At 51.0% G+C, this 25,400-nt stretch overlaps 1 protein-coding gene across 1 annotated transcript in view; it reads right to left on the reverse strand.

Moving 5' to 3' along the window:
* Positions 1-25,400, reverse strand: part of LOC149435585 (SCO-spondin-like) — a 234,063-nt gene that overhangs the window by 205,314 nt on the left and 3,349 nt on the right. The window contains 12 exon segments of the mRNA XM_089662513.1: positions 2,589-2,810; positions 6,280-6,452; positions 7,355-7,481; positions 8,862-9,000; positions 18,334-18,383; positions 18,385-18,573; positions 18,766-18,972; positions 19,049-19,177; positions 19,378-19,463; positions 20,215-20,373; positions 23,146-23,248; positions 23,367-23,608. Of these exon segments, the coding sequence (XP_089518639.1) occupies positions 2,589-2,810; positions 6,280-6,452; positions 7,355-7,481; positions 8,862-9,000; positions 18,334-18,383; positions 18,385-18,573; positions 18,766-18,972; positions 19,049-19,177; positions 19,378-19,463; positions 20,215-20,373; positions 23,146-23,248; positions 23,367-23,608 (1,826 nt within the window).

The following is a 25,400-nucleotide window of genomic DNA, read 5'->3' on the forward strand; positions in this document are numbered from 1 at the left end:
TGTTCTTCCCAAACAACTCAATCTTGGTGTCATCTGTCCACAGTATATTCTGCCAGTAGTGCTGTGGAACATCCAGGTGCTCTTTTGAAAACTTCAAACGTGCTGCAATATTCTTTTTGGCCAGCAATGGCTTCCTCCGTGGTGTCCTCCCATGTACTCCATTCTTGTTTCATGTTTTCCTTATTGTAGATGTGTCAACAAAAATGTTAGCATGTGCCAGAGATTTCTGTAGGTCTTTAGCTGACACTCTGGGATTCTTCTTTACCTCATGCAGCATTCTGTGCTGTGCTCTTGCAGTCTTTACAGGACGACCACGCCTAGGGAGAGTAGCAACAGTGCTAAACTTTCTCCATTTGTAGACAGTCTGTCTTACCGTGGACACATGAACATCAAGGCTTTTGAAGATACTTTTGTAACCCTTTCCAGCTTCATGCAAGTCAACAATTCTTGATCGTAGGTCTTCTGAGAGCTCTTTTCTGCGAGGCATGGTTCACATCAGACAGTGCTTCTTGAAACCAGTAAACCCAAAACAGGTGTCAGCAACACATCCAATATCATCACACTGATTGGAGTCAAGGTTGGCTCACTCCTGGCTCCAATTAGCTCTGGGAGAAGTCATTAAGCTAGGGCCTCACATACTTTTTCCTCCCTGCACTGTGAATGTTTACATGTTATGTGCAATTAAACCATGGCAACATCTAATGTTTGTGTAGTATTATGTTCAGCAGACTGTGTTCTTCTATTGTTGTGACTTAGATGACGTTCAGAGCACATTTTATGCCCAATTCATGCAAAACTCCATGTAATCCCAAGGGGTTCACATACTTTTTCTTGCAACTGTAGATTGGTTGAACTAGATGGACTTGTGTCTTTTTTCAATCTGACTAACAATAAAATATTTATCAATCAAAACTTTTGTTCTGTAATTTCTCTGCCGAGCTGAGTCAATGGGATCAATTCCCCAAACTTCCCCTAATTCACTTGGTCATTTCCAGATACCGTGCCTCACTCATATCTCCCAGGGCTCCATTTATAGGAGGTATGCACTATACTTCATTCGGCCAGCTCTGTCAGAAAGGGGACCATGCTACCACTGGTGCTGGAAGGGGAGGACTGGGGAACTGGACCAGAACTAATATGATATCTCAGGCTGGAGGCCCTGAGGGAAGATGCTTCACCGTAGAGCCATCGATCAGAGGTGGACCCATGGTGGGCATTATGAAGCTATCTGCATTCAGACCCGTGATCACACCACCTGCAGAGGGAAGTCTTCCAGTGCCAAATTCCTCTGTGGCCCTACAATGTCATGTGACCAAACGTCCAGCGCCCCAAAGTAATGTGAAGCTGTAAAAGTGTGTCACAAAATAAAAGAAAACCTTTAGAAACATCCACCAATCCCAGGGGTGCCTTGGCACACTTTGCATGGTACACTTTCTTCATGTCCCCACCATGACAGGACTGGTTAGTTGTGTTTGCCACCAAGGCCAAAGGTTTTCCGTCTTCCTGTAGAAAAGCACGTGGCTCATTTTTACCAGTACAGGAAGGTCTGGAAAACTCCACAATGCGGATTCCAGGGCCCAAAAGGTCACATTGTGGGCATGCCCAGTCCTGCAAGGTCTGGATACGGCCTCCACAAAAAGGCTGAGAAAAGCCCAGTCCGGTGTAGTGAGGAATCTTGATTGAAGTAGATGGAAGAAGAATCCAAGGAGAAATTTGGATAGCTGGCCAAAGGTGGTTAGACAATTCTCAGCAGAGCTGAAGAAAAGAGTTTTTTTGCTAGAGTCGAGTCCCACCGTAGGCGTTCGTACCCAACTTGTAATATACCCCATGTGTCAGGGCCTGGACTTGAACCTGGAACCTCGACCGTGTCAGGCAGTAACTCTTCTCACTGAGCTACCTGGGATGCTGGACAACACTTTGCCTGATCTATTAGACAATCCTGCCTTGTGCCTTGTTTTCTGATGAACCTTGAACCCCTTGCTCCTCCCATGAACTTCCTGATTTAAGCCATGTCTCTGCACTTCCTGGTTGCCAGATTATTGTGCTCTCCAGCCAGTATCTCGCTTGTCTCTCCTGCTGCCGTCTATACCTTCGCTACTGACCCTTGGCTTGTTCCTGGACTATGATTCTGCCTCATCCCCATCTACTACCATTGGTGACTGACCCTTGGCTTGTTCCTGGACTACGATTCTGCTTCATCCTCATCTACTACCATTTGTGACCCACCCTTTGCTTGTTGACTGACTCCATTTCTGCTAGATCCCTACTTGCTCTATCTCCTATTGGATTCCGGCTTGCTCATTCCCTGGTGGGGCGATCCTGAGATCTGTGACCTGGTACCAACACGCAGCCATATCCATCTCCACCATTAGGAGCTCTGGGGAAAACCGGTTAGTGCTTAGACCCCGCACCTCAGGTGAGCCTCCGTCCTTTCCCAGGGTGACCCGCCTGTGTACCTATCCTGCTGGTTTCAGGTAAGCCTTACACTGCTATAGCAACTGGTCTCTGAACCTGACCCAGACCGTGACACCATGTGGGCTTTTCTGCTCTCCCCTCTCCTATTAACCTCTAACAGTGTGACCACATACCTGGAACACTGAGCTTGAGATGACCGCACACATGTCCTCTGCATATTCTCTGCGTTGTGTGTACGTCCCACACGGGTCAAAAGTGACAGATCCCACGTCCGGGCATTCTGCGGAGACCTTAAATTTATTGGCGAAGGCTGCGGCGCTGGTCTCAATGTCACCCTCTGGGGTGGTGAAGTCATCGTTGTGGTTCCAGTTGTAGGTGCCGCACAGACCACGAACCTGGACAACAAAGGCAAGGTGATTTCATGGAGTTGTGTGATGGACCTCATATTATACCTGATCTACCTCCACCAGGATTGTCTCATCGTGTACACAGACATGTATACATTTCCCAGATCCACCACTGAGATCATCATTTGTGATGGCGAGGAATGATATCTCCACATAAGGACTCATATTTATCCCCCAGATACACCACCGAGATCATCATTTGTGATGGCGAGGAATGATATCTCCACATAAGGACTCATATTTATCCCCAGATACACCACTGAGATCATCTGTGATGGCGAGGAATGATATCTCCACATAAGGACTCATATTTATCCCCCAGATACACCACTGAGATCATCCTTTGTGATGGCGAGGAATGATATCTCCACATAAGGACTCATATTTATCCCCCAGATCCACCACCGAGATCATCATTTGTGATGGCGAGGAATGATATCTCCACATAAGGACTCATATTTATACCCAGATACACCACTGAGATCATCCTTTGTGATGGCGAGGAATGATATCTCCACATAAGGACTCATCATTATCCCCCAGATCCACCACTGAGATCATCTGTGATGGCGAGGAATGATATCTCCACATAAGGACTCATATTTATCCCCCAGAAACACCACTGAGATCATCATTTGTGATGGCGAGGAATGATATCTCCACATAAGGACTCATATTTATCCCCAGATACACCACTGAGATCATCTGTGATGGCGAGGAATGATATCTCCACATAAGGACTCATATTTATCCCCCAGATACACCACTGAGATCATCATTTGTGATGGCGAGGAATGATATCTCCACATAAGGACTCATATTTATCCCCCAGATACACCACCGAGATCATCATTTGTGATGGCGAAGAATGATATCTCCACATAAGGACTCATCATTATCCCCTAGATACACCACTGAGATCATCATTTGTGATGGCGAGGAATGATATCTCCACATAAGGACTCATATTTATCCCCCAGATACACCACCGAGATCATCATTTGTGATGGCGAGGAATGATATCTCCACATAAGGACTCATATTTATCCCCCAGATCCACCACTGAGATCATCTGTGATGGCGAGGAATGATATCTCCACATGAGGACTCATATTTATCCCCAGATACACCACTGAGATCATCCTTTGTGATGGCGAGGAATGATATCTCCACATAAGGACTCATCATTATCCCCCAGATACACCACAGAGATGACCTATGATGGAAAGTCACGGTATATCTCCTCGTATAAAAGGACACATATCCCCGCTGACCCCAGACACACCACAGAGATGACCTATGATGGAGGGGAATGATGGAAAAAATGGAAACGTTTTGTTACTCAATGTGGCTTGTTTAGTGTGATGGGAGTGACTTTTGGGGGTGGGGGGACCCCTGTGTCAGCTCATGTTCCCCTCATTATGTTTAATCCACCCTGTGCCTGTTAAGGGATGCAGGGTGTGAATGTCCTAGTATTGTGTATTGGTGTGTTGTCCTTTGTTCTCGGCCACTTGCCTGTCTATTGTCCTTTGCCATGTGCTGCATCCCATTGTTCTGTGTCTTGGTTGGGTGGGGCAGGCTGAGGATGTGTTTCCTGTAGCCCTCCCCACTGATGGGGCGGGCTGATGATGTGTTTCCTGTTCCTGGTTGTGTTGCCCCGCCCTGTGTATATAACTTGTTGTTTGTGAAAAATAAAGGAGTTGACTTCCTGTTTTAAGAAGAGTCGGGCGCTGTCTATTTCCTGAGGGATTTCAAGGGTGTGGTCCATGGATGGTGTTCGGACAGGGAAGCTGCGGTATAACGGAATATACCCAAGTGTGGTCTGGGGTCCGGTTCCGTTACATTTAGTTTTCTGTGGTCCATTATCTGGGGCACATTTTGGCCTATAATAATAATAATTCCTCTATTGTCCATTGAGGGAAACAGTTTGGTGTCAAGAGGCACCTTAGTGTCTTCTCACCATTCCTATAGAAGACTTTCCATCCTTCAAGGACACCACTGACAAGAATAAAAGCCACGAGAAGAACCTTGGAGGGACAGGAACGATCCCTCGGGTTCAACAATCCCTGACTGGCTGAAAGAAGGTCCGTCAGACGTTGCTGAGATACAGGAAGATGCAAAAGAGAAAAATCAGGGTGGAGGATGGAGGTGAAACTCTATTTTGTAACATTTTGACCTTTGGCACCTATGTGTCAGTTATGGGAGCCTTCCAAATCTTGGTGAAAGCCATCAGGCGTCTACACCGCAGATGGAGCTGGTGGGCAGATGCGATGGCGGATTTATTTTCAGTTTTAGATCCTTTGGTTGGCCTAGGACATTTAGAATTTCTATAGCCTGAGAGGATGGAAGAAGGTTTGTGGGTCTGGAAAGTGGAACATGACTTGGAGGAATGAAAGGATCATTAAGATGCAGGATGGGAAGGTTTGACCTTTGTCATTGGTCCTTAGCTTAGCATATCTAGGGTTGGTCGGTATGCTTACCACTGTGGCAGCTTTAAAGGCACACTCCACCTTTCATGTTACATCCATATTTAGGGTAGAAGATGAACCGTGGTTGCATTCCCCAGCCCCCCCCCCCAACCTTAAACAGTTCCTGCCTTCCAAAAAAAATCCATCCGGCTTCTTCATTGGACAGCCTAGCTCTTGAATTCCACCCCTGCTTTGACGAGCTCCTTCAATGAAGAGCCAACAAAGACTTCTTACACTGGTGCACCACCAGCCAGCACTGATTTCCCAGCAGATCTGGATGGAAGGGGTTACCCAAGACATAACCTGCCAAGCATCCAATCACATACAGTCCATCATGACGATCGTCTGATCAACACAATCATGAGTAGCAACATCAGCAGCCACCAGATCCCTACTTAGTGATTTAGACCATCCAGCCAAGGTCTGGGAACTAAAAGTGGAAGATGGGAGGAATGGCAGATCCCACCAAGGAGAAGATGGTTGGGTCACTCACTTACATCTCCTTGTCAGTAGAGCACGGAATGTTCTCCATGAGAATAGTCAGAGCTTAGTTATTACGAGACACGAGGTGCTCAGCATGATCAAGCGGTGTCCCTCAATGGACGATGGAGAAACCATCATTAATGGTTGTATATGGTGACCAGATGATAAGCCAGAGAAAACCAAAGAAATATAAAGACACGCCATCCTTGTGGCTGTTCATGGTCAGTAAGGTGGAGTCCCTCTATTTCCCGATACCATGTGGTGTGTTATGAAGAAGGTGGAGGGAGATGTTCCAGTTGGCTGGATCTCGAGGGTTGGGAGATATAATTGGGGTACAAATATAGCCCTCAATGGAAGGCCCTCGATGGAAGGGCCTAACCATGAAGACAGGATAACCCGGCAATGTCCCCTCTCTCCTCACTTTATTCGCGGTCCTTCTATGACAACCAATGACCGTTACATGTGCTGAGTGTAGTTCCTCTGAGCCGCTGAGGGTGGCGCTTTACCTTGTTGGCGAATGCCGGCTGCAGAGTGATATACGCGGCAGGAAATTCCATATTCCAGAGGAGATGAGCCCCGAATGTCTGCAGGAGGAGGAAGGAGGAGGAGACTCTTCTGACGGACAGGTCGGGGCTCAGGAAAGGCAGCGCCACCTCCTGTCCATTCACTGTGGGGGGTCCTGTATGGGAAGAAGATTCGTCTGTCAGGAAAGGAGATTCGTTATTATACACCGATTGGGCGAATTGTAGGGGGCTGCACCGAACGTGGGGGTTCTACCGGCGTGGACGGCCAGGAGAATCTTTGTCCTTCTGATCTAAACCCAAAAGAATGAAATGACAAATATTCCATCTCACCCGTCCATAGAGGTGCTGGCGGCATTCGTTTTCTGGTGATCCTGCCAGGAACTTCCTGTCCTGGGGTGACAACGCTCACTGTACTGTGCTTATGATGGGAACTGCGGTTGTCACCCAGGCTGAGGGGAGGAGTTTATCTATTAAGGATCTCTAATTGCATAAATCCTACATGCAGATGCCATGGTTGCCATCAACCAATATGTGAGCTCCGCCTCCCCCTGCTGGTCACACGGGCTGACGTCCCATTTCCATGTGAGCTCCGCCTCCCCCTGCTGGTCACACGAGATGACGTCCCATTTCCATGTGAGCTCCACCTCCCCCTGCTGGTCACAGGGGCTGACGTCAAATTTCCATGTGAGCTCCGCCTCCCCCTGCTGGTCACACGGGCTGATGTCAAATTTCCATGTGAGCTCCGCCTCCCCCTGCTGGTCACACCGGCTAACGTCCCATTTCCATGTGAGCTCCGCCACCCCTGCTGGTGACATTTCCATGTGAGCTCCGCCTCCCTCTGCTGGTCACACGGGCTGACGTCCCATTTCCATGTGATCTCCGCCTCTCCCTTCTGGTCAAACGAGATGACATCACATTTCCATGTGAGCTCCGCCTCCCCCTGCTGGTGACACGGCCTAACGTCTTATTTCCATGTGAGCTCCGCCTCCCCCTGCTGGTCACATGTCCATGTGTCCCTCTTATTGCCCTCATTCTGGGGCCCCTCAGAATGAGTTACCTGAGACATGAAGTGTGACTGAGGTCCTGTGCGCGGTGAGGGTCACGGAACGGAGGCAGCTGATGGATCCCTGACTTCCACAGGCCTGGTTCTCCGCCATGATGAGGATCTTCCCGTCCACATAGTCCTGCCGGGAGAAGAGGAGCAATGAGCCTCCACCGGGGACACCCCAAACCCTCTACACACCTCTCAGTCTAGAGGAAACGATGGGCCTCCACCGGGAACACCCCAAACCCTCTACACACCTGTCAGTCTCGTCTAAAAGATGGACCTCCACCGGGGACACCCCAAACCCTCTACACACCTCTCAGTCTAGAGGAAATGATGGGCCTCCACCTGGGACACCCCAAACCCTCTACACACCTCTCAGTCTAGAGGAAACGATGGGCCTCCACCGGGGACACCCCAAACCCTCTACACACCTCTCAGTCTAGAGGAAATGATGGGCCTCCACCTGAGACACCCCAAACCCTCTACACACCTCACAGTCTAGAGGAAACAATGGGCCTCCACCTGAGACACCCCAAACCCTCTACACACCTCACAGTCTAGAGGAAACAATGGGCCTCCACCTGAGACACCCCAAACCCTCTACACACCTGTCAGTCAAGAGGAAACGAAGGACCTCCACCGGGGACACTCCAACCCTCTACACACCTCACAGTCTAGAGGAAACGATGGGCCTCCACCTGGGACACCCCAAACCCTCTACACACCTCTCAGTCTAGAGGAAACGATGGGCCTCCACCGGGGACACCCCAAACCCTCTACACACCTCTCAGTCTAGAGGAAACGATGGGCCTCCACCGGGGACACCCCAAACCCTCTACACACCTCTCAGTCTAGAGGAAACGATGGACCTCCACCGGGGACACACCAAACCCTCTACACACCTCTCAGTCTAGAGGAAATGATGGGCCTCCACCGGGGACACACCAAACCCTCTACACACCTGTCAGTCTAGAGGAAATGATGGGCCTCCACCGGGGACACCCCAAACCCTCTACACACCTCTCAGTCTAGAGGAAACGATGGGCCTCCACCGGGGACACCCCAATCCCTCTACACACCTCTCAGTCAAGAGGAAACGATGAGCCTCCACCGGGGACACCCCAAACCCTCTACACACCTCTCAGTCTAGAGGAAACGATGAGCCTCCACCGGGGACACCCCAAACCCTCTACACACCTCTCAGTCTAGAGGAAACGATGGGCCTCCACCTGGGACACCCCAAACCCTCTACACACCTCTCAGTCTAGAGGAAACGATGGGCCTCCACCTGGGACACCCCAAACCCTCTACACACCTCTCAGTCTAGAGGAAATGATGGACCTCCACCGGGGACACACCAAACCCTCTACACACCTCTCAGTCTTGAGGAAACGATGGGCCTCCACCTCCACAGACAGCACCATGTAATGTTCCGGACAGACAACACCTCGTAATGTTGGGGGTTCCAGGGATGGTGGGATGTGGCGCCCCCCCCCTGGTGGTGATGATGACGTACCTGCACCAGGATGTAGCTGCACTGCCCATGGAAGGAGAATCTTCTCCGATCGAAGGTGACATAATGGGGGTCCCCGAGCACCGAGCACTCCGCGGAACACTTCTCCTGAGAGCACCGCCATCGTCCGCCCCGACACACACTGCAAGGAGGAGCAAATCATTGTCAGAGTCCCGGAACACCCGGATCTGTCCTCATCACATCCCGGAACACCCAAATCTGTCCTCATCACATCCTGGAACTCATAAATCTGTCCTCATCTCATCCTGGAACATCCTGTCAGTCCGGTGGGCCTCCACCTGGGACACCCCAAACCCTCTACACACCCGGATCTGTCCTCATCTCATCCCGGAACACCCGGATCCGTCCTCATCTCATCCTGGAACACCCGGATCTGTCCTCTTATCTCGGAGCACCCGGATCTGTCCTCATCTCATCCTGGAACACCTGGATCCGTCCTCATCTCATCCTGGAACACCCGGATCTGTCCTCTTATCCCGGAGCACCCGGATCCGTCCTCATCTCATCCTGGAACACCTGGATCTGTCCTCATCTCATCCCGGAACACCCGGATCTGTCCTCTTATCCCGGAGCACCCGGATCTGTCCTCATCTCATCCTGGAACACCTGGATCTGTCCTCATCACATCCTGGAACACCCAAATCTGTCCTCATCACATCCTGGAACTCATAAATCTGTCCTCATCTCATCCTGGAACACCTGGATCCGTCCTCATCTCATCCTGGAACACCCGGATCTGTCCTCATCTCATCCTGGAACACCCGGATCTGTCCTCATCTCATCCTGGAACACCTGGATCTGTCCTCATCTCATCCTGGAACACCCGGATCTGTCCTCATCTCATCCTGGAACACCTGGATCTGTCCTCATCTCATCCCGGAACACCCGGATCTGTCCTCATCTCATCCCGGAACACCCGGATCTGTCCTCATCTCATCCCGGAACACCCGGATCTGTCCTCTTATCCCGGAGCACCCGGATCTGTCCTCATCTCATCCCGGAACACCCGGATCTGTCCTCATCTCATTTCCGGAACACCCAAATCTGTCCTCCTCCCGGAACACCCGGATCTGTCCTCATCTCCTCCCGGAACACCCGAATCTGTCCTCATCACATCCCGGAACACCCGGATCTGTCCTCATCTCATTTCCGGAACACCCAAATCTGTCCTCCTCCCAGAACACCCGAATCTGTCCTCATCTCCTCCCGGAACACCCAAATCTGTCCTCCTCCCAGAACACCCGAATCTGTCCTCATCTCCTCCCGGAACACCCGGATCTGTCCTCATCACATTTCCGGAACACCCAAATCTGTCCTCCTCCCAGAACACCCGAATCTGTCCTCATCACATCCCGGAACACCCCGATCTGTCCTCATCTCATTTCCTTAACACCCAAATCTGTCCTCCTCCCGGGAACACCCGAATCTGTCCTCATCACATCCCGGAACACCCGGATCTGTCCTCATCACATCCCGGAACACCCCGATCTGTCCTTGTCTCCTCCCGGGAACACCCAAATCTGTCCTCATCAGACAGGCGGTAGATCGGTTCTCCTCCCACATCCCTGCAGGGTTCCAGCAGAGCTGTATTGGCCCTCGAGGAATCCCCCTGAAGCCCCGCCCCGGAGGTGCTGTTGGCGAGGAGTCATCCCCTGAAGCCCCGCCCCGGAGGTGCTGATGGCGAGGAGTCATCCCCTGAAGCCCCGCCCCGGAGGTGCTGATGGCGAGGAGTCACGGGGCAAACTGTAGCCCAATGGTCACCCAGGGCAAGGAACTTCCCCACAGTGTGAGGGCGCCACCTGCTGGAGGACGTCATCGAGTGCAGCAGAATTCTACGGAGAATGTAGATTGAACGGAAAACTCTGATAGGGTGTGGGAGGACCTAAGTGAGGGATCAGGAGGTGGGTGTGGCTTAGTGTGAGTGGGTGTGACCTAATATGAGTGGGTGTGGCTTAGTATGAGTGGGGTCCTGTGTAATATAGAAAGGAGTGAGTGGTAGTCAGACTGTCTGTGATGAGTCCAGCCAACATATGGGACCCTGAGGACTGAGTGTAGGAGCTGTGTGGGAACTATGTAGGAGCCATGCAGGAGCCGTGTAGGAGCCATGCAGGAGCCGTGTAGGAGCCATGCAGGAGCCGTGTAGGAGCCATGCAGAGCCGTGTGGGAGCCATGTAGGAGCCGTGTAGGAGCCGTGTAGGAGCCGTGTAGGTGCCATGTAGTGCCGTGTAGGAGCTGTGTAGGTGCCGTGTAGTGCCGTGTAGGAGCTGTGTAGGAGCCATGCAGGAGCCGTGTAGGAGCCGTGTAGGAGCTGTGTAGGTGCTGTGTAGGTGCTGTGTAGGAGCTGTGTAGGTGCCATGTAGTGCCGTGTAGGAGCTGTGTAGGTGCCGTGTAGTGCCATGTAGGAGCTGTGTAGGTGCCGTGTAGTGCCGTGTAGGAGCTGTGTAGGTGCCGTGTAGGAGCCGTGTAGGTGCTGTGTAGGTGCCATGTAGTGCCGTGTAGGAGCTGTGTAGGTGCCGTGTAGTGCCGTGTAGGAGCTGTGTAGGTGCCGTGTAGGAGCTGTGTAGGTGCCGTGTAGTGCCGTGTAGGAGCTGTGTAGGAGCCGTGTAGGTGCTGTGTAGGAGCCGTGTAGGAGCCGTGTAGGTGCCGTGTAGGAGCTGTGTAGGTGCCATGTAGTGCCGTGTAGGAGCTGTGTAGGTGCCGTGTAGTGCCGTGTAGGAGCTGTGTAGGTGCCGCGTAGTGCCGTGTAGGAGCCGTGTAGGAGCCGTGTAGGAGCCGTGTATTCGCCTTACTCCGGAATATTCATTCATATGACGTGTGATTGTCCTTCCTTCATTTTTTATTTCAGTATTTTATTATTACTTTTCAAATTACCAGACAAAATAAGTTACACAAATGTGTCTGATATTCTCCAAATATAACATCTCAGTAACCTTTTGCCCCTCCCCCCCCCTTCCCTCCTCCCCCCCCCCCCCCCCCTCATCCTACAGATCCTGTTCCTGGAGCAATAGACATTACATTGTATTTGTCCTCCATGACTTCTCTATTTCCCGTATTCTGGGTATAAATCCCTCCCACTTCTCCCACCTATGGAACCCTCCATTGTATCTCCCTCCATGTGGCCCCTCCTCTCTACACGTCTCCTCCTCCCTGTCTACACAATCCTTTATTTTCGGTGTCTGTTGTTCCCTCCAATATTTGGGGATCGATCCCTTCGCTGTGTTCAGATGATACAATAATCCCGTTTTTTATATTTTTTTACCGAGAACTCCGAGTCATCGAGAAGACAAATCTCTGGGATGTTGACCTCCGTTATTTCCTGAATTATACGTACTGGGGGGCCCATGGAACACGGCTCACTTTGGGTGAGGGGCCCATTGAACACAGCAACTTAGGGTGGGGGGCCCATGGAACACAGCTCACTTTGGGTGGGGGGCCCATGGAACACAGCTCACTTTGGGTGGGGGGCCCATGGAACACAGCTCACTTTGGGTGGGGGGCCCATGGAACACAGCTCACTTTGGGTGGGGGGCCCATGGAACACAGCTCACTTTGGGTGGGGGGCCCATGGAACACAGCTCACTTTGGGTGGGGGGCCCATGGAACACAGCTCACTTTGGGTGGGGGGCCCATGGAACACAGCTCACTTTGGGTGGGGGGCCCATGGAACACGGCTCACTTTGGGTGGGGGGCCCATGGAACACGGCTCACTTTGGGTGGGGGGCCCATTGAACACAGCAACTTAGGGTGGGGGGCCCATGGAACACAGCTCACTTTGGGTGGGGGGCCCATGGAACACAGCAACTTAGGGTGGGGGGCCCATGGAACACAGCTCACTTTGGGTGGGGGGCCCATGGAACACAGCTCACTTTGGGTGGGGGGCCCATGGAACACAGTTAACTTTGGGTGGGGGGCCCATGGAACACAGCTCACTTTGGGTGGGGGGCCCATGGAACACAGCTCACTTTGGGTGGGGGGCCCATGGAACACAGCTCACTTTGGGTGGGGGGCCCATGGAACACAGCTCACTTTGGGTGGGGGGCCCATGGAACACAGCTCACTTTGGGTGGGGGGCCCATGGAACACGGCTCACTTTGGGTGGGGGGCCCATGGAACACGGCTCACTTTGGGTGGGGGGCCCATGGAACACGGCTCACTTTGGGTGGGGGGCCCATGGAACACAGCTCACTTTGGGTGGGGGGCCCATGGAACACGGCTCACTTTGGGTGGGGGGCCCATGGAACACGGCTCACTTTGGGTGGGGGGCCCATGGAACACGGCTCACTTTGGGTGGGGGGCCCATGGAACACGGCTCACTTTGGGTGGGGGGCCCATGGAACACGGCTCACTTTGGGTGGGGGGCTCATGGAACACGGCTCACTTTGGGTGGGGGGCCCATGGAACACGGCTCACTTTGGGTGGGGGGCCCATGGAACACGGCTCACTTTGGGTGGGGGGCCCATGGAACACGGCTCACTTTGGGTGGGGGGCCCATGGAACACGGCTCACTTTGGGTGGGGGGCCCATGGAACACGGCTCACTTTGGGTGGGGGGTCCATGGAACACGGCTCACTTTGGGTGGGGGGCCCATGGAACACGGCTCACTTTGGGTGGGGGGTCCATGGAACACGGCTCACTTTGGGTGGGGGGCCCATGGAACACGGCTCACTTTGGGTGGGGGGCCCATGGAACACGGCTCACTTTGGGTGGGGGGTCCATGGAACACGGCTCACTTTGGGTGGGGGGTCCATGGAACACAGCTCACTTTGGGTGGGGGCCCAATGAACACAGCTCACTTTGGGTGGGGGGCCATGGAACACAGCCCCCTTTGGAGAGGTGGGGAGACCCCTGTCTCAGCTCCCCATATCCCTCTTATGTGTAAGTCCCCCTGTGCCTGTTAGGGGTACAGGGTGATCTGTCCTAATATTGGGGGGGGGGTTGTGGATTGTTTAATGTCACGTGGTTGCATCCCATTGTTCTATTGTGTGTCTGGCTTGGGAGCAAACTATTATGGGATGTATGTGTTTATGGGTATTGGCTTGGTGGGGGGAGGGGGGGTGTCTCCAGCAGCCCTCCCCCCTGATGGGACTGTCTGGTGTGTTTCTTGTTACTAAATGTAGATTGCCCCGCCCTGTGTCATTATGCAGGGAGGGGGGATTGCCCCGCCCTGTGTCATTATGCAGGGAGGGGGGATTGTCCCGCCCTGTGTCATTATGCAGGGAGGGGGGATTGCCCCGCCCTGTGTCATTATGCAAGGAGGGGGGATTGCCCCGCCCTGTGTCATTATGCAGGGGAGGGGGGATTGCCCCGCCCTGTGTCATTATGCAGGGGAGGGGGGATTGCCCCGCCCTGTGTCATTATGCAGGGAGGGGGGATTGCCCCCTGAGTGTATATATCTTGTATCTGTGTTCAAATAAACTAGTCTACCTCCTGGTTTACTTCAAGATTGGTGTCATCTCGTCCTGTATGGTCAGCGGTGGTGTCCGGGGATCTGTGTTCGGACAGGGAAGCGGGAGTCTAGCGGAAGTACCCCAGTGCAGTCTGGGTCGGTTCTGTTACACCCCCCCCCCCAGTATTCTGTATGTAATAAGGAAATCGGTGTATAGCTGGAACAGTGAGTGTCGTCTTTGCCTTCCTTATGTATGACGACCACATGAGCTTGTAGGGATTCCCTCCTCATTCCCATCTCTCCTCCCAAAGCATTTATATATATCCTCAGTTTAGGCAGTAATATTTCTTCATATATTTGTAATATCTCCCTGTATACCCAGCAGGCCGGGACCTTCCCTGATACTGCGCTTGTCAATGTCCTTCCTTCATATACCAACACGGCCCTCCGTGTATTACATCCTCATTACTATCATCATCACTGTCATCATCACTATCATCATCATCACCATTACTATCATCATCATCATCACCATTACTATCATCATCATCATCACCATCATCATCACCATTACTATCATCATCATCATTACTATCATCATCATCATTACTATCATCATCATTACTATCATCACCATTACTATCATCATCATCACCATTACTATCATCATCATCATCACCATTACTATCATCATCATCATCACCATCATCATCACCATTACTATCATCATCATCATTACTATCATCATCACTGTCATCATCACTATCATCATCATCACCATTACTATCATCATCATCATTACTATCATCATCATCATCACCATTACTATCATCATCATCATTACTATCATCATCACTGTCATCATCATCACTATCATCATCATCACCATCATCATCACCATTACTATCATCATCATCATTACTATCATCATCATCATTACTATCATCATCATTACTATCATCATCATTACTATCATCATCATCATTACTATCATCATCATACTATCATCACCATTACTATCATCATCATCACCATTACTATCATCATCATCACCATTACTATCATCATCATCACCATTACTATCATCATCATCATCATTACTATCATCATCATTACCATCATCATTACTATCATCATCATCATCATCACTATCATCATCATCATCATCATCACTATCATCATCATCATCACTATCACTATCATCATCATTACCATCATCATCATTACCATCATCATTACTATCATCATCATTATTACCATCATCATTACTATCATCATCATCATCATCATCATCATTACTATCATCATCACCATCATCATCATCATCATCACTATCATCATCATCATTACTATCATCATCATTACTATCATCATCATTACTATCATCATCATCATTATACAAGAGTAAAATTACAGAGAGGAATACAAATAATGATGAGAATAATAGATGTGATAATAATAATGGCAGTGATGATGATGATGATGATAGTAATGATGATGATGATGATGGTGATGATGATAGTAATGATGATGATGATGATGATAGTAATGGTGATGATGATGATGGTGATGATGATAGTAATGATGATGATGATGATGATAGTAATGATGATGATGATGATGGTGATGATGATAGTAATGATGATGATGATGGTAATGATGGTGATGATAGTGATGATGATGATGATAGTAATGGTGATGATGATGATGATAGTAATGATGATGGTAATAATGATGATGATGATGATGATGGTGATGATAGTGATGATGATAGTAATGGTGATGATGATGATGATAGTAATGATGATGGTAATAATGATGATGATAGTAATGATGATGATGATGGTAATGATGGTGATGATGATAGTGATGATGGTGATGATAGTAATGATGATGATGATGATGGTGATGATAGTAATGGTGATGATGATGATGATAGTAATGATGATGGTAATAATGATGATGATGATAGTGATGATGGTGATGATAGTAATGATGATGATGATGATGGTGATGATGATAGTAATGATGATGATGATGATGATAGTAATGATGATGGTAATAATGATGATGATAGTAATGATGATGATGATGGTAATGATGATGATGATAGTGATGATGGTGATGATAGTAATGGTGATGATGATGATAGTAATGATGATGATGGTAATAATGATGATGATGATGATGATGGTGATGATAGTGATGATGATAGTAATGGTGATGATGATGATGATAGTAATAATGATGATGATGATAGTGATGATGGTGATGATAGTAATGGTGATGATGATAGTAATGATGATGATGATAGTGATGATGATGATAGTGATGATGATGATGATAGTGATAGTGATGATGATGATGATGATAGTGATAGTGATGATAGTAATGGTGATGATGATGGTAATGATGGTGATGATAGTGATGATGATGATGATGATGATAGTAATGATGATGGTAATAATGATGATGATGATGATGATGATGGTGATGATAGTGATGATGATATTATGGTGATGGTAATAATGATGATGATGATGATGATGGTGATGATGATAGTATGATGATGGTAATAATGATGATGATGATGGTGATGATAGTGATGATGATAGTAATGGTGATGATGATGATGATAGTATGATGATGGTATAATGATGATGATAGTAATGATGATGATGATGATGGTAATGGTGATGATGATGATGATAGTAATGATGATGATGGTAATGGTGATGATGATGATGATGATGATGGTAATGGTGATGATGATAGTAAGGATGATGATAGTAATGATGATGATGATGATGGTGATGATGATGATAATGATAGTGATGATGATGATAGTAATGATGATGATGATGATAGTAATGATGATGATAGTAATGATGATGATGATGATAGTAATGATGATGATAGTAATGATGATGATGATGATGATGGTGATGATAGTAATGGTGATGATGATATAATGATGATGATAGTAATGGTGTGATGATGATGATGATGGTAATGGTGATGATGATGATGATAGTAATGATGATGATGATGATGGTGATGATGATGATAGTAATGGTGATGATGATGATGATGATAGTAATGATGATGATAGTAATGATGATGATGATGATAGTAATGGTGATGATGATGATGATGATGATGATGGTAATGGTGATGATGATGATGATGATGATAGTAATGATGATGATGATGATGGTGATGATGATGATAGTAATGGTGATGATGATGGTAATGGTGATGATGGATGATGATGATAGTAATGGTGATGATGATGATAGTAATGATGATGATAGTAATGGTGATGATGATGATGATAGTAATGATGATGATGATGGTGATGATGATGGTAATGGTGATGATGATGATGATGATAGTAATGATGATGATGGTGATGATGATGGTAATGGTGATGATGATGATGATAGTAATGATGATGATGGTGATGATGATAGTAATGATGATGATGATGATGATGGTGATGATAGTAATGGTGATGATGATATAATGATGATGATAGTAATGATGATGATAGTAATGATGATGATGATGATGATGATGATAGTAATGATGATGATGATGATGATGATGATGATAGTAATGATGATGATAGTAATGATGATGATAGTAATGATAATGATGATGATAGTAATGATGATGATAGTAATGGTGATGATGATGATAGTAATGATGATGATAGTAATGATGATGATGATGATGATGATGATAGTAATGATGATGATGATGATGATGATGATAGTAATGATGATGATGATGGTGATGATGACAATAATGATTATTCGGGATCAGGCGGTTGTGGAATTTCCCGGAGATCAGGCATGAAGATGTCAGAGATAATTGGGACCACTGGAGCTCCGGTGCTCTGGGACACGAGGCACTCCTTGGGCTGGGAGGGGGATGGGTGGTTATTATGGGATGCCTATGATAACAGAACATGCCTGAGCACCAGCATTGTGGGTGACGGGGCCCCCGGCCCTGGCATTGGTCGCCTGTCTCTAGGTGTAAGTGGGGTCATGGAGAGGAGCTCACCATTGGTTACACCTTTGGCGGATGGTCTCCTCAGGGGCGTATCTCTGTCTCCCGGTGGTAACACGGACACTCCTCCTCCCGCACACAGACTCCGCCCTCCAGGTACAGCCCGGCCGGGCACTCGCAGCCACTGACGCACTCGTCCCGGCACTGACCGTCCTCGGAAGCCCCCAGTGAGGCGCAGCTGGCCGGACAGGACGACACGCAGTCTGAGTACTGCTTACCCATCATGCACTCCTTCTCTGCGGGGACAAAGACATGTTACCATGGCAACCAGTCACCGAACATGAAATATGAGACTTACAAAGCTCCATCCTCCACAACTAGTCCCAGAAATACCCAGAGAAGTGGGAAGAACTTTCATTGTCAGCAGACAGGAGCAGGGAGGATTGTGGGTATTGGTGACCCCCTGTGGCCCCGCCCCCAGTACACACCGCAGAGGCCGGCCCTCCTCCAGGTGGCGGTGATCTTGTGTTGGGCGCACTCCCGGGCGTAGCTGGCAAAGGTCTGGCACGCAGTGGGTGTGGCATTGCGTGTGGTGGGTGTGGCATCACGCGTGGTGGGTGTGGCGTTACGTGCCGTCGTGCCGTCCTGACAATATGAGTACAGGCAGGTGTCGTAGAATCCGCTGGGATCCACCTTAAAGGGGAGGGACAGAGGAAGTCACATGATGGCTCCACCCCACAGAAATTTCCCAGAGTCCCGCTGGCCTTACCTTGTGGTGACACTGGCTGAAGGGGGCGCTCAGGAGCTTCTGGCACACTTGCTCCGCCTCCTTCCTGAGGGCGTGTCTCCCGGGGAGATCACAGCTGTGCCCGACCTCTGCCACCTCATCACATGACCTCTGGGGACAAAGCATTGGAGTCAGTAACTAGCACTACTGGGGGGGGGGGGGGGTCACCTGACCACATGATGACCCGCCCACTGCCGGCCCCCAAGGAACAGGCTCGCTCTGAATGGTGGGGTGAGAAAAGCTAGAGAAAAAAAATCAGCCAATCAGCTTCCACCATCCTGACGTGACGGACTGGTCATGTGACCCCTCACCTGAGTTCCGACCTCCCGGACCCTCCAGGAATTGCCAAACGCAGCGACATTCGTAGAGACTCCGCCCCCCAGGCGGGTGAAGTCATCTGCAGGGAACAAAGATTGATTAGTATTCCTGGAGACAATCGACATTCCCTACAGAGGGTCAATAATCCCCCGGGGAGGTCACGGCATCCATCGGGGGGCTCCGGAGCCGACGCCCCAGCCAGCCAATCAGCTTCAGCTTCTTCCCTTAAGCTATGAAAGTGAAAGATGGAAGCTGATTGGTCGCTCCAGTTCTGACCGATCGTCCTCGGCGTTCAGGAAGCATCGCCCCGCTGTCCCCCTGGAGCTCTCGCTCTGTTCCTGCCTGGTCACCCCAACAGATGGATCTACATGGCCTCCCGCTCTATGGTCCCACTCTTCGGGGGACAATCCCACTATGTCGGGGTCCTCCACTTCCTGGATTGGAGGGTTCAAGCCTCCCGTCTGATGAAGAGGTCCACCATGTCTAGGGATCTCCCCACACCTTCATCTCTTGAATCTTTCCTTCTCATCTATATAGACTTCCGGAACCTTCCCCGGATGAGATGTTGGGATCTCCAGGATATCGACATGGGGGGGAGGGGGGGTAGGAGTATTGGCCCTCATTACATAGAGAGCAAGGATCCACATATTGGGCCACCACTGCCACCACCGCCAGACTGAGACCACCGCCGCCAGACCGGTACCACATGCACATCCTTTGCAATGGTGACTGGAACCTGTAGGAGATAATGTGACCACGGAACGAGCCAATAATCTATCACAACGATCGTCCAATCACCGGAGATCACAGCGCCTCCTGCAGGGCCTTACCTTCCGTATCGTCGTTGTAGATCCCGCAGAGCCCGTTGGTCCTGTGCTGGAGGTCGGACGTCACCGTCACGTAGACGTTGTTTCCTCCATCAAACTTCACCCGCACCCCGAGACCGCTCTCTACGAAGATGAAGTCGCCCAGCCAGAGGATATTGATTCCTGATGGAGAGAAGACAATGTGGGGTTCTCCGGAACGCTCCCAGGTCCACCGTCTCCCCCAGCCTGGAGGCATACCTGCTCCCCAAAACCAGACCGGCTCCCCAAAAAGAGACCAGCTCCCCAAAAAGAGACCTGCTCCCCAAAAAGAGACCGGCTGCACTGTGATGACATCACCATGGATGGAGCTTTATTGTTCCAGTGAACTCTCCGTATTGTTGGACAACACAGAAGGTCCGCCCCGGACCCCCATCACGCATTTCACCCACACGTGGCACATTTGTAGACATCTTCAGGTGAAATGCGTCAGTGAGGAGGATCTGGGTGGACCTTCTGTGCTCATTGCCTGGTACGAAAAAAAAAGTCTCACCGATGCCGATGTCATCTACCTGACCTCACATGGTCAGCCTGGACCTAAGTGAAGAAATCTGAGAGCTGAGGATGATGGAGGACCTTCACCGTTGTAGGAGCTGCTCTACCCACGAAGGTGCCCATCTCTGCCGGCCACGACTGAACCTCGGCTGAGACGAATGACATTCGAATATCTGGCATTATTTTTGGATTTCTGGAGTCTTTGAGGACATTTTTGGGTCGACCTACCAGGAGATTCGTTCATTGGTCTGCAGGTATGGACCCTCCAAGGTGCTGAAGGAGAGTTCATCGATATCTTCAGCCCCCACCCCGTCCCATGTGGTTTGTATACCGGCCTGCATGCCCTTCAGTGTTGGGGAAGGGGAGTTCTCCCAAAAAGAGGACCTCCTTTCCAAAGCAGCAGTCCCAGGTTGTCCTCTGCAACCCCCACCCCGTCCCGCGTGGTTTGTATACTGGCCTGCATGTCCTTCAGTGTTGGGGAAGGGAAGTTCTCCCAAAAAGAGGACCTCCTTTCCAATGTAGCAGTGCCAGGTTGTCCTCTGCAACCCCCACCCCGTCCCATGTGGTTTGTATACCGGCCTGCATGCCCTTCAATGTTGGGGAAGGGGAGTTCTCCCAAAAAAGAGGACCTCCTTTCCAAAGCAGCAGTTCCAGGTTGTCTTCTGCCGCCCAGCACCCCCCCCCCCCCCCCCCCCGCGTCCCGTGAGGTTTGTATATCGGCCTGCATGTCCTTCAGTGTTGGGGAAGGGAAGTTCTCCCAAAAAGAGGACCTCCTTTCCAAAGCAGCAGTTCCAGGTTGTCTTGAGGACCTCCTTTCCAAAGCAGCAGCTCCAGGTTGTCTTGAGGACCTCCTTTCCAAAGCAGCAGTTCCAGGTTGTCTTCTGCCCCCCCCCCCCCCCCCCCCCGTCCCGTGAGGTTTGTATACCGGCCTGCATGTCCTTCAGTGTTGGGGAAGGGAAGTTCTCCCAAAAAGAGGACCTCCTTTCCAAAGCAGCAGTCCCAGGTTGTCCTCTGCAACCCCCACCCCGTCCCGCGTGGTTTGTATACTGGCCTGCATGTCCTTCAGTGTTGGGGAAGGGGAAGTTCTCCCAAAAAGAGGACCTCCTTTCCAATGTAGCAGTGCCAGGTTGTCCTCTGCAACCCCCACCCCGTCCCATGTGGTTTGTATACCGGCCTGCATGCCCTTCAATGTTGGGGAAGGGGAGTTCTCCCAAAAAAGAGGACCTCCTTTCCAAAGCAGCAGTTCCAGGTTGTCTTCTGCCGCCCAGCACCCCCCCCCCCCCCGCGTCCCGTGAGGTTTTGTATATCGGCCTGCATGTCCTTCAGTGTTGGGGAAGGGAAGTTCTCCCAAAAGAGGACCTCCTTTCCAAAGCAGCAGTTCCAGGTTGTCTTGAGGACCTCCTTTCCAAAGCAGCAGCTCCAGGTTGTCTTGAGGACCTCCTTTCCAAAGCAGCAGTTCCAGGTTGTCTTCTGCCCCCCCCCCCCCCCCCCGTCCCGTGAGGTTTGTATACCGGCCTGCATGTCCTTCAGTGTTGGGGAAGGGAAGTTCTCCCAAAAAGAGGACCTCCTTTCCAAAGCAGCAGTCCCAGGTTGTCCTCTGCAACCCCCACCCCGTCCGCGTGGTTTGTATACTGGCCTGCATGTCCTTCAGTGTTGGGGAAGGGGAGTTCTCCCAAAAAGAGGACCTCCTTTCCAATGTAGCAGTGCCAGGTTGTCTTGAGGACCTCCTTTCCAAAGCAGCAGTTCCAGGTTGTCTTCTGCCCCCCACCACCCCCCCCCCCCCCCGTCCCATGTGGTTTGTATACCGGCCTGCATGCCCTTCAATGTTGGGGAAGGGGAGTTCTCCCAAAAAAGAGGACCTCCTTTCCAATGTAGCAGTGCCAGGTTGTCTTCTGCCCCCCATAACCCCCCCCCCCCCCCCCCCGTCCCGTGAGGTTTGTATACCGGCCTGCATGTCCTTCAGTGTTGGGGAAGGGAAGTTCTCCCAAAAAGAGGACCTCCATTCCAAAGCAGCAGTTCCAGGTTGTCTTGAGGACCTCCTTTCCAAAGCAGCAGTTCCAGGTTGTCTTCTGCACTCCCTGGTACCCAGGAAGGAGGTACCCTGTCCAGGTGAGGTCCATGTAACCCCGGCCTGCACCCGCTCCTCATTGGGGCATGTAAGTGGTTGACCTTTGGATGAAGTCCATACATGGGCGATGATGTCATAGGAATCCCCGCCCCTGAGCTCCGTGGTCCTATCAAACCACGCATGGTACAGGGGAACCCCTCTCAAAGCACCCCCCCCAATCCCGAAGGCCATGTGGGCTGCTCTCTGAATACACGGGTGCTACACGCTCGACGCGTCTTTGTTATTGGAGTTACACGCCTGACAAGCCGCCCGCCAATCACATGACCGGCACTCACCATTCTGTAGATGGGGGTCTCCATCCGGTACGGCAATGTCGTTGACCATCACGGAGCGCCCCTTCACCACGACCTGCTCCAACCCCAATATCATCCGGAGAGTCTGAGGAGAACACGCCAAGCATCAGAGGTCCCAAATCCTACCGAACACCTACCGCCTTCAGGTAGGTACATGCAGCCCCACATTGACTCCGCCCCCACCCGTCCAGTCCGGGGGTTACCTTGGGGCAGTGTCCGGGATTGGGGCACGGCCCCCCGGAGATGAAGACCGCCCAGTTGCCATCAGTGGAGGAGGCCAGGTTGTACACGCAGTTCCCGGGGAAGTTGAAGTGTTTCCCATCAAAGGAGCGATAGTGGAAGCCGCCCCACGTCACACACGTGGCAAAGAGTCTCCTTGTCTGAAGAGGACCCCCGAGGAGGGCGCCAGAGAGGTACGGCTTCATCAGGAACGGACCTGCCATGTCTGTAGGACACGTACAGGGTCAGAGAACGAACATTCTACTCACCGAACTTCACTACCCAACACACACAATACAAGGTGCAGTCAGAGAGTGGTCAGTCCTGGGATGCTGCGTGGTCAGAGAGTGGTCAGTCCTGGAATGCTGTGTGGTCAGAGAGTGGTCAGTCATGGAATGCTGTGTGGTCAGAGAGTGGTCAGTCATGGAATGCTGCGTGGTCAGAGAGTGGTCAGTCATGGAATGCTGTGTGGTCAGAGAGTGGTCAGTCCTGGGATGCTGTGTGGTCAGAGGGTGGTCAGTCCTGGGATGCTGTGTGGTCAGAGGGTGGTCAGTCCTGGGATGCTGTGTGGTCAGAGGGTGGTCAGTCATGGAATGCTGTGTGGTCAGAGGGTGGTCAGTCATGGAATGCTGTGTGGTCAGAGAGTGGTCAGTCCTGGAATGCTGCGTGGTCAGAGAGTGGTCAGTCCTGGGATGCTGCGTGGTCAGAGGGTGGTCAGTCATGGGATGCTGTGTGGTCAGAGAGTGGTCAGTCATGGAATGCTGTGTGGTCAGAGGGGGGTCAGTCATGGAATGCTGCGTGGTCAGTCATGGAATGCTGTGTGGTCAGAGGGGGGTCAGTCATGGAATGCTGTGTGGTCAGAGGGTGGTCAGTCATGGAATGCTGCGTGGTCAGAGAGTGGTCAGTCATGGAATGCTGCGTGGTCAAAGAGTGGTCAGTTCTGGGATGCTGCGTGGTCAGAGAGTGGTCAGTCCTGGGATGCTGCGTGGTCAGAGAGTGGTCATGGAATGCTGTGTGGTCAGAGAGTGGTCAGTCATGGAATGCTGTGTGGTCAGAGAGTGGTCAGTCCTGGGATGCTGCGTGGTCAGAGAGTGGTCAGTCATGGAATGCTGCGTGGTCAGAGAGTGGTCAGTCCTGGGATGCTGTGTGGTCAGAGGGTGGTCAGTCATGGAATGCTGTGTGGTCAGACAGTGGTCAGTCCTGGGATGCTGCGTGGTCAGAGAGTGGTCAGTCCTGGGATGCTGTGTGCTCAGAGAGTGGTCAGTCATGGAATGCTGTGTGGTCAGAGAGTGGTCAGTCCTGGGATGCTGTGTGGTCAGAGGGTGGTCAGTCCTGGGATGCTGTGTGGTCAGAGGGTGGTCAGTCATGGGATGCTGTGTGGTCAGAGGGGGGTCAGTCATGGAATGCTGTGTGGTCAGAGAGTGGTCAGTCCTGGGATGCTGTGTGGTCAGAGGGTGGTCAGTCATGGATTGCTGTGTGGTCAGAGGGGGGTCAGTCATGGAATGCTGTGTGGTCAGTCCTGGGATGCTGTGTGGTCAGAGAGTGGTCAGTCCTGGAATGCTGTGTGGTCAGAGGGTGGTCAGTCATGGAATGCTGTGTGGTCAGAGAGTGGTCAGTCATGGAATGCTGTGTGGTCAGAGAGTGGTCAGTCCTGGGATGCTGTGTGGTCAGAGAGTGGTCAGTCCTGGGATGCTGTGTGGTCAGAGAGTGGTCAGTCATGGGATGCTGTGTGGTCAGAGAGTGGTCAGTCATGGAATGCTGTGTGGTCAGAGAGTGGTCAGTCATGGAATGCTGTGTGGTCAGAGAGTGGTCAGTCATGGGATGCTGTGTGGTCAGAGAGTGGTCAGTCCTGGGATGCTGTGTGGTCAGAGAGTGGTCAGTCATGGGATGCTGTGTGGTCAGAGAGTGGTCAGTCATGGGATGCTGTGTGGTCAGAGAGTGGTCAGTCCTGGGATGCTGTGTGGTCAGAGAGTGGTCAGTCATGAAATGCTGTGTGGTCAGAGAGTGGTCAGTCCTGG

Source organism: Staurois parvus, unplaced genomic scaffold (genome assembly GCF_062004578.1).
Source record: "Staurois parvus isolate SC_StPar_1 unplaced genomic scaffold, SC_StPar_1.0 ptg001484l, whole genome shotgun sequence".
Lineage (NCBI taxonomy): Eukaryota > Metazoa > Chordata > Amphibia > Anura > Ranidae > Staurois > Staurois parvus.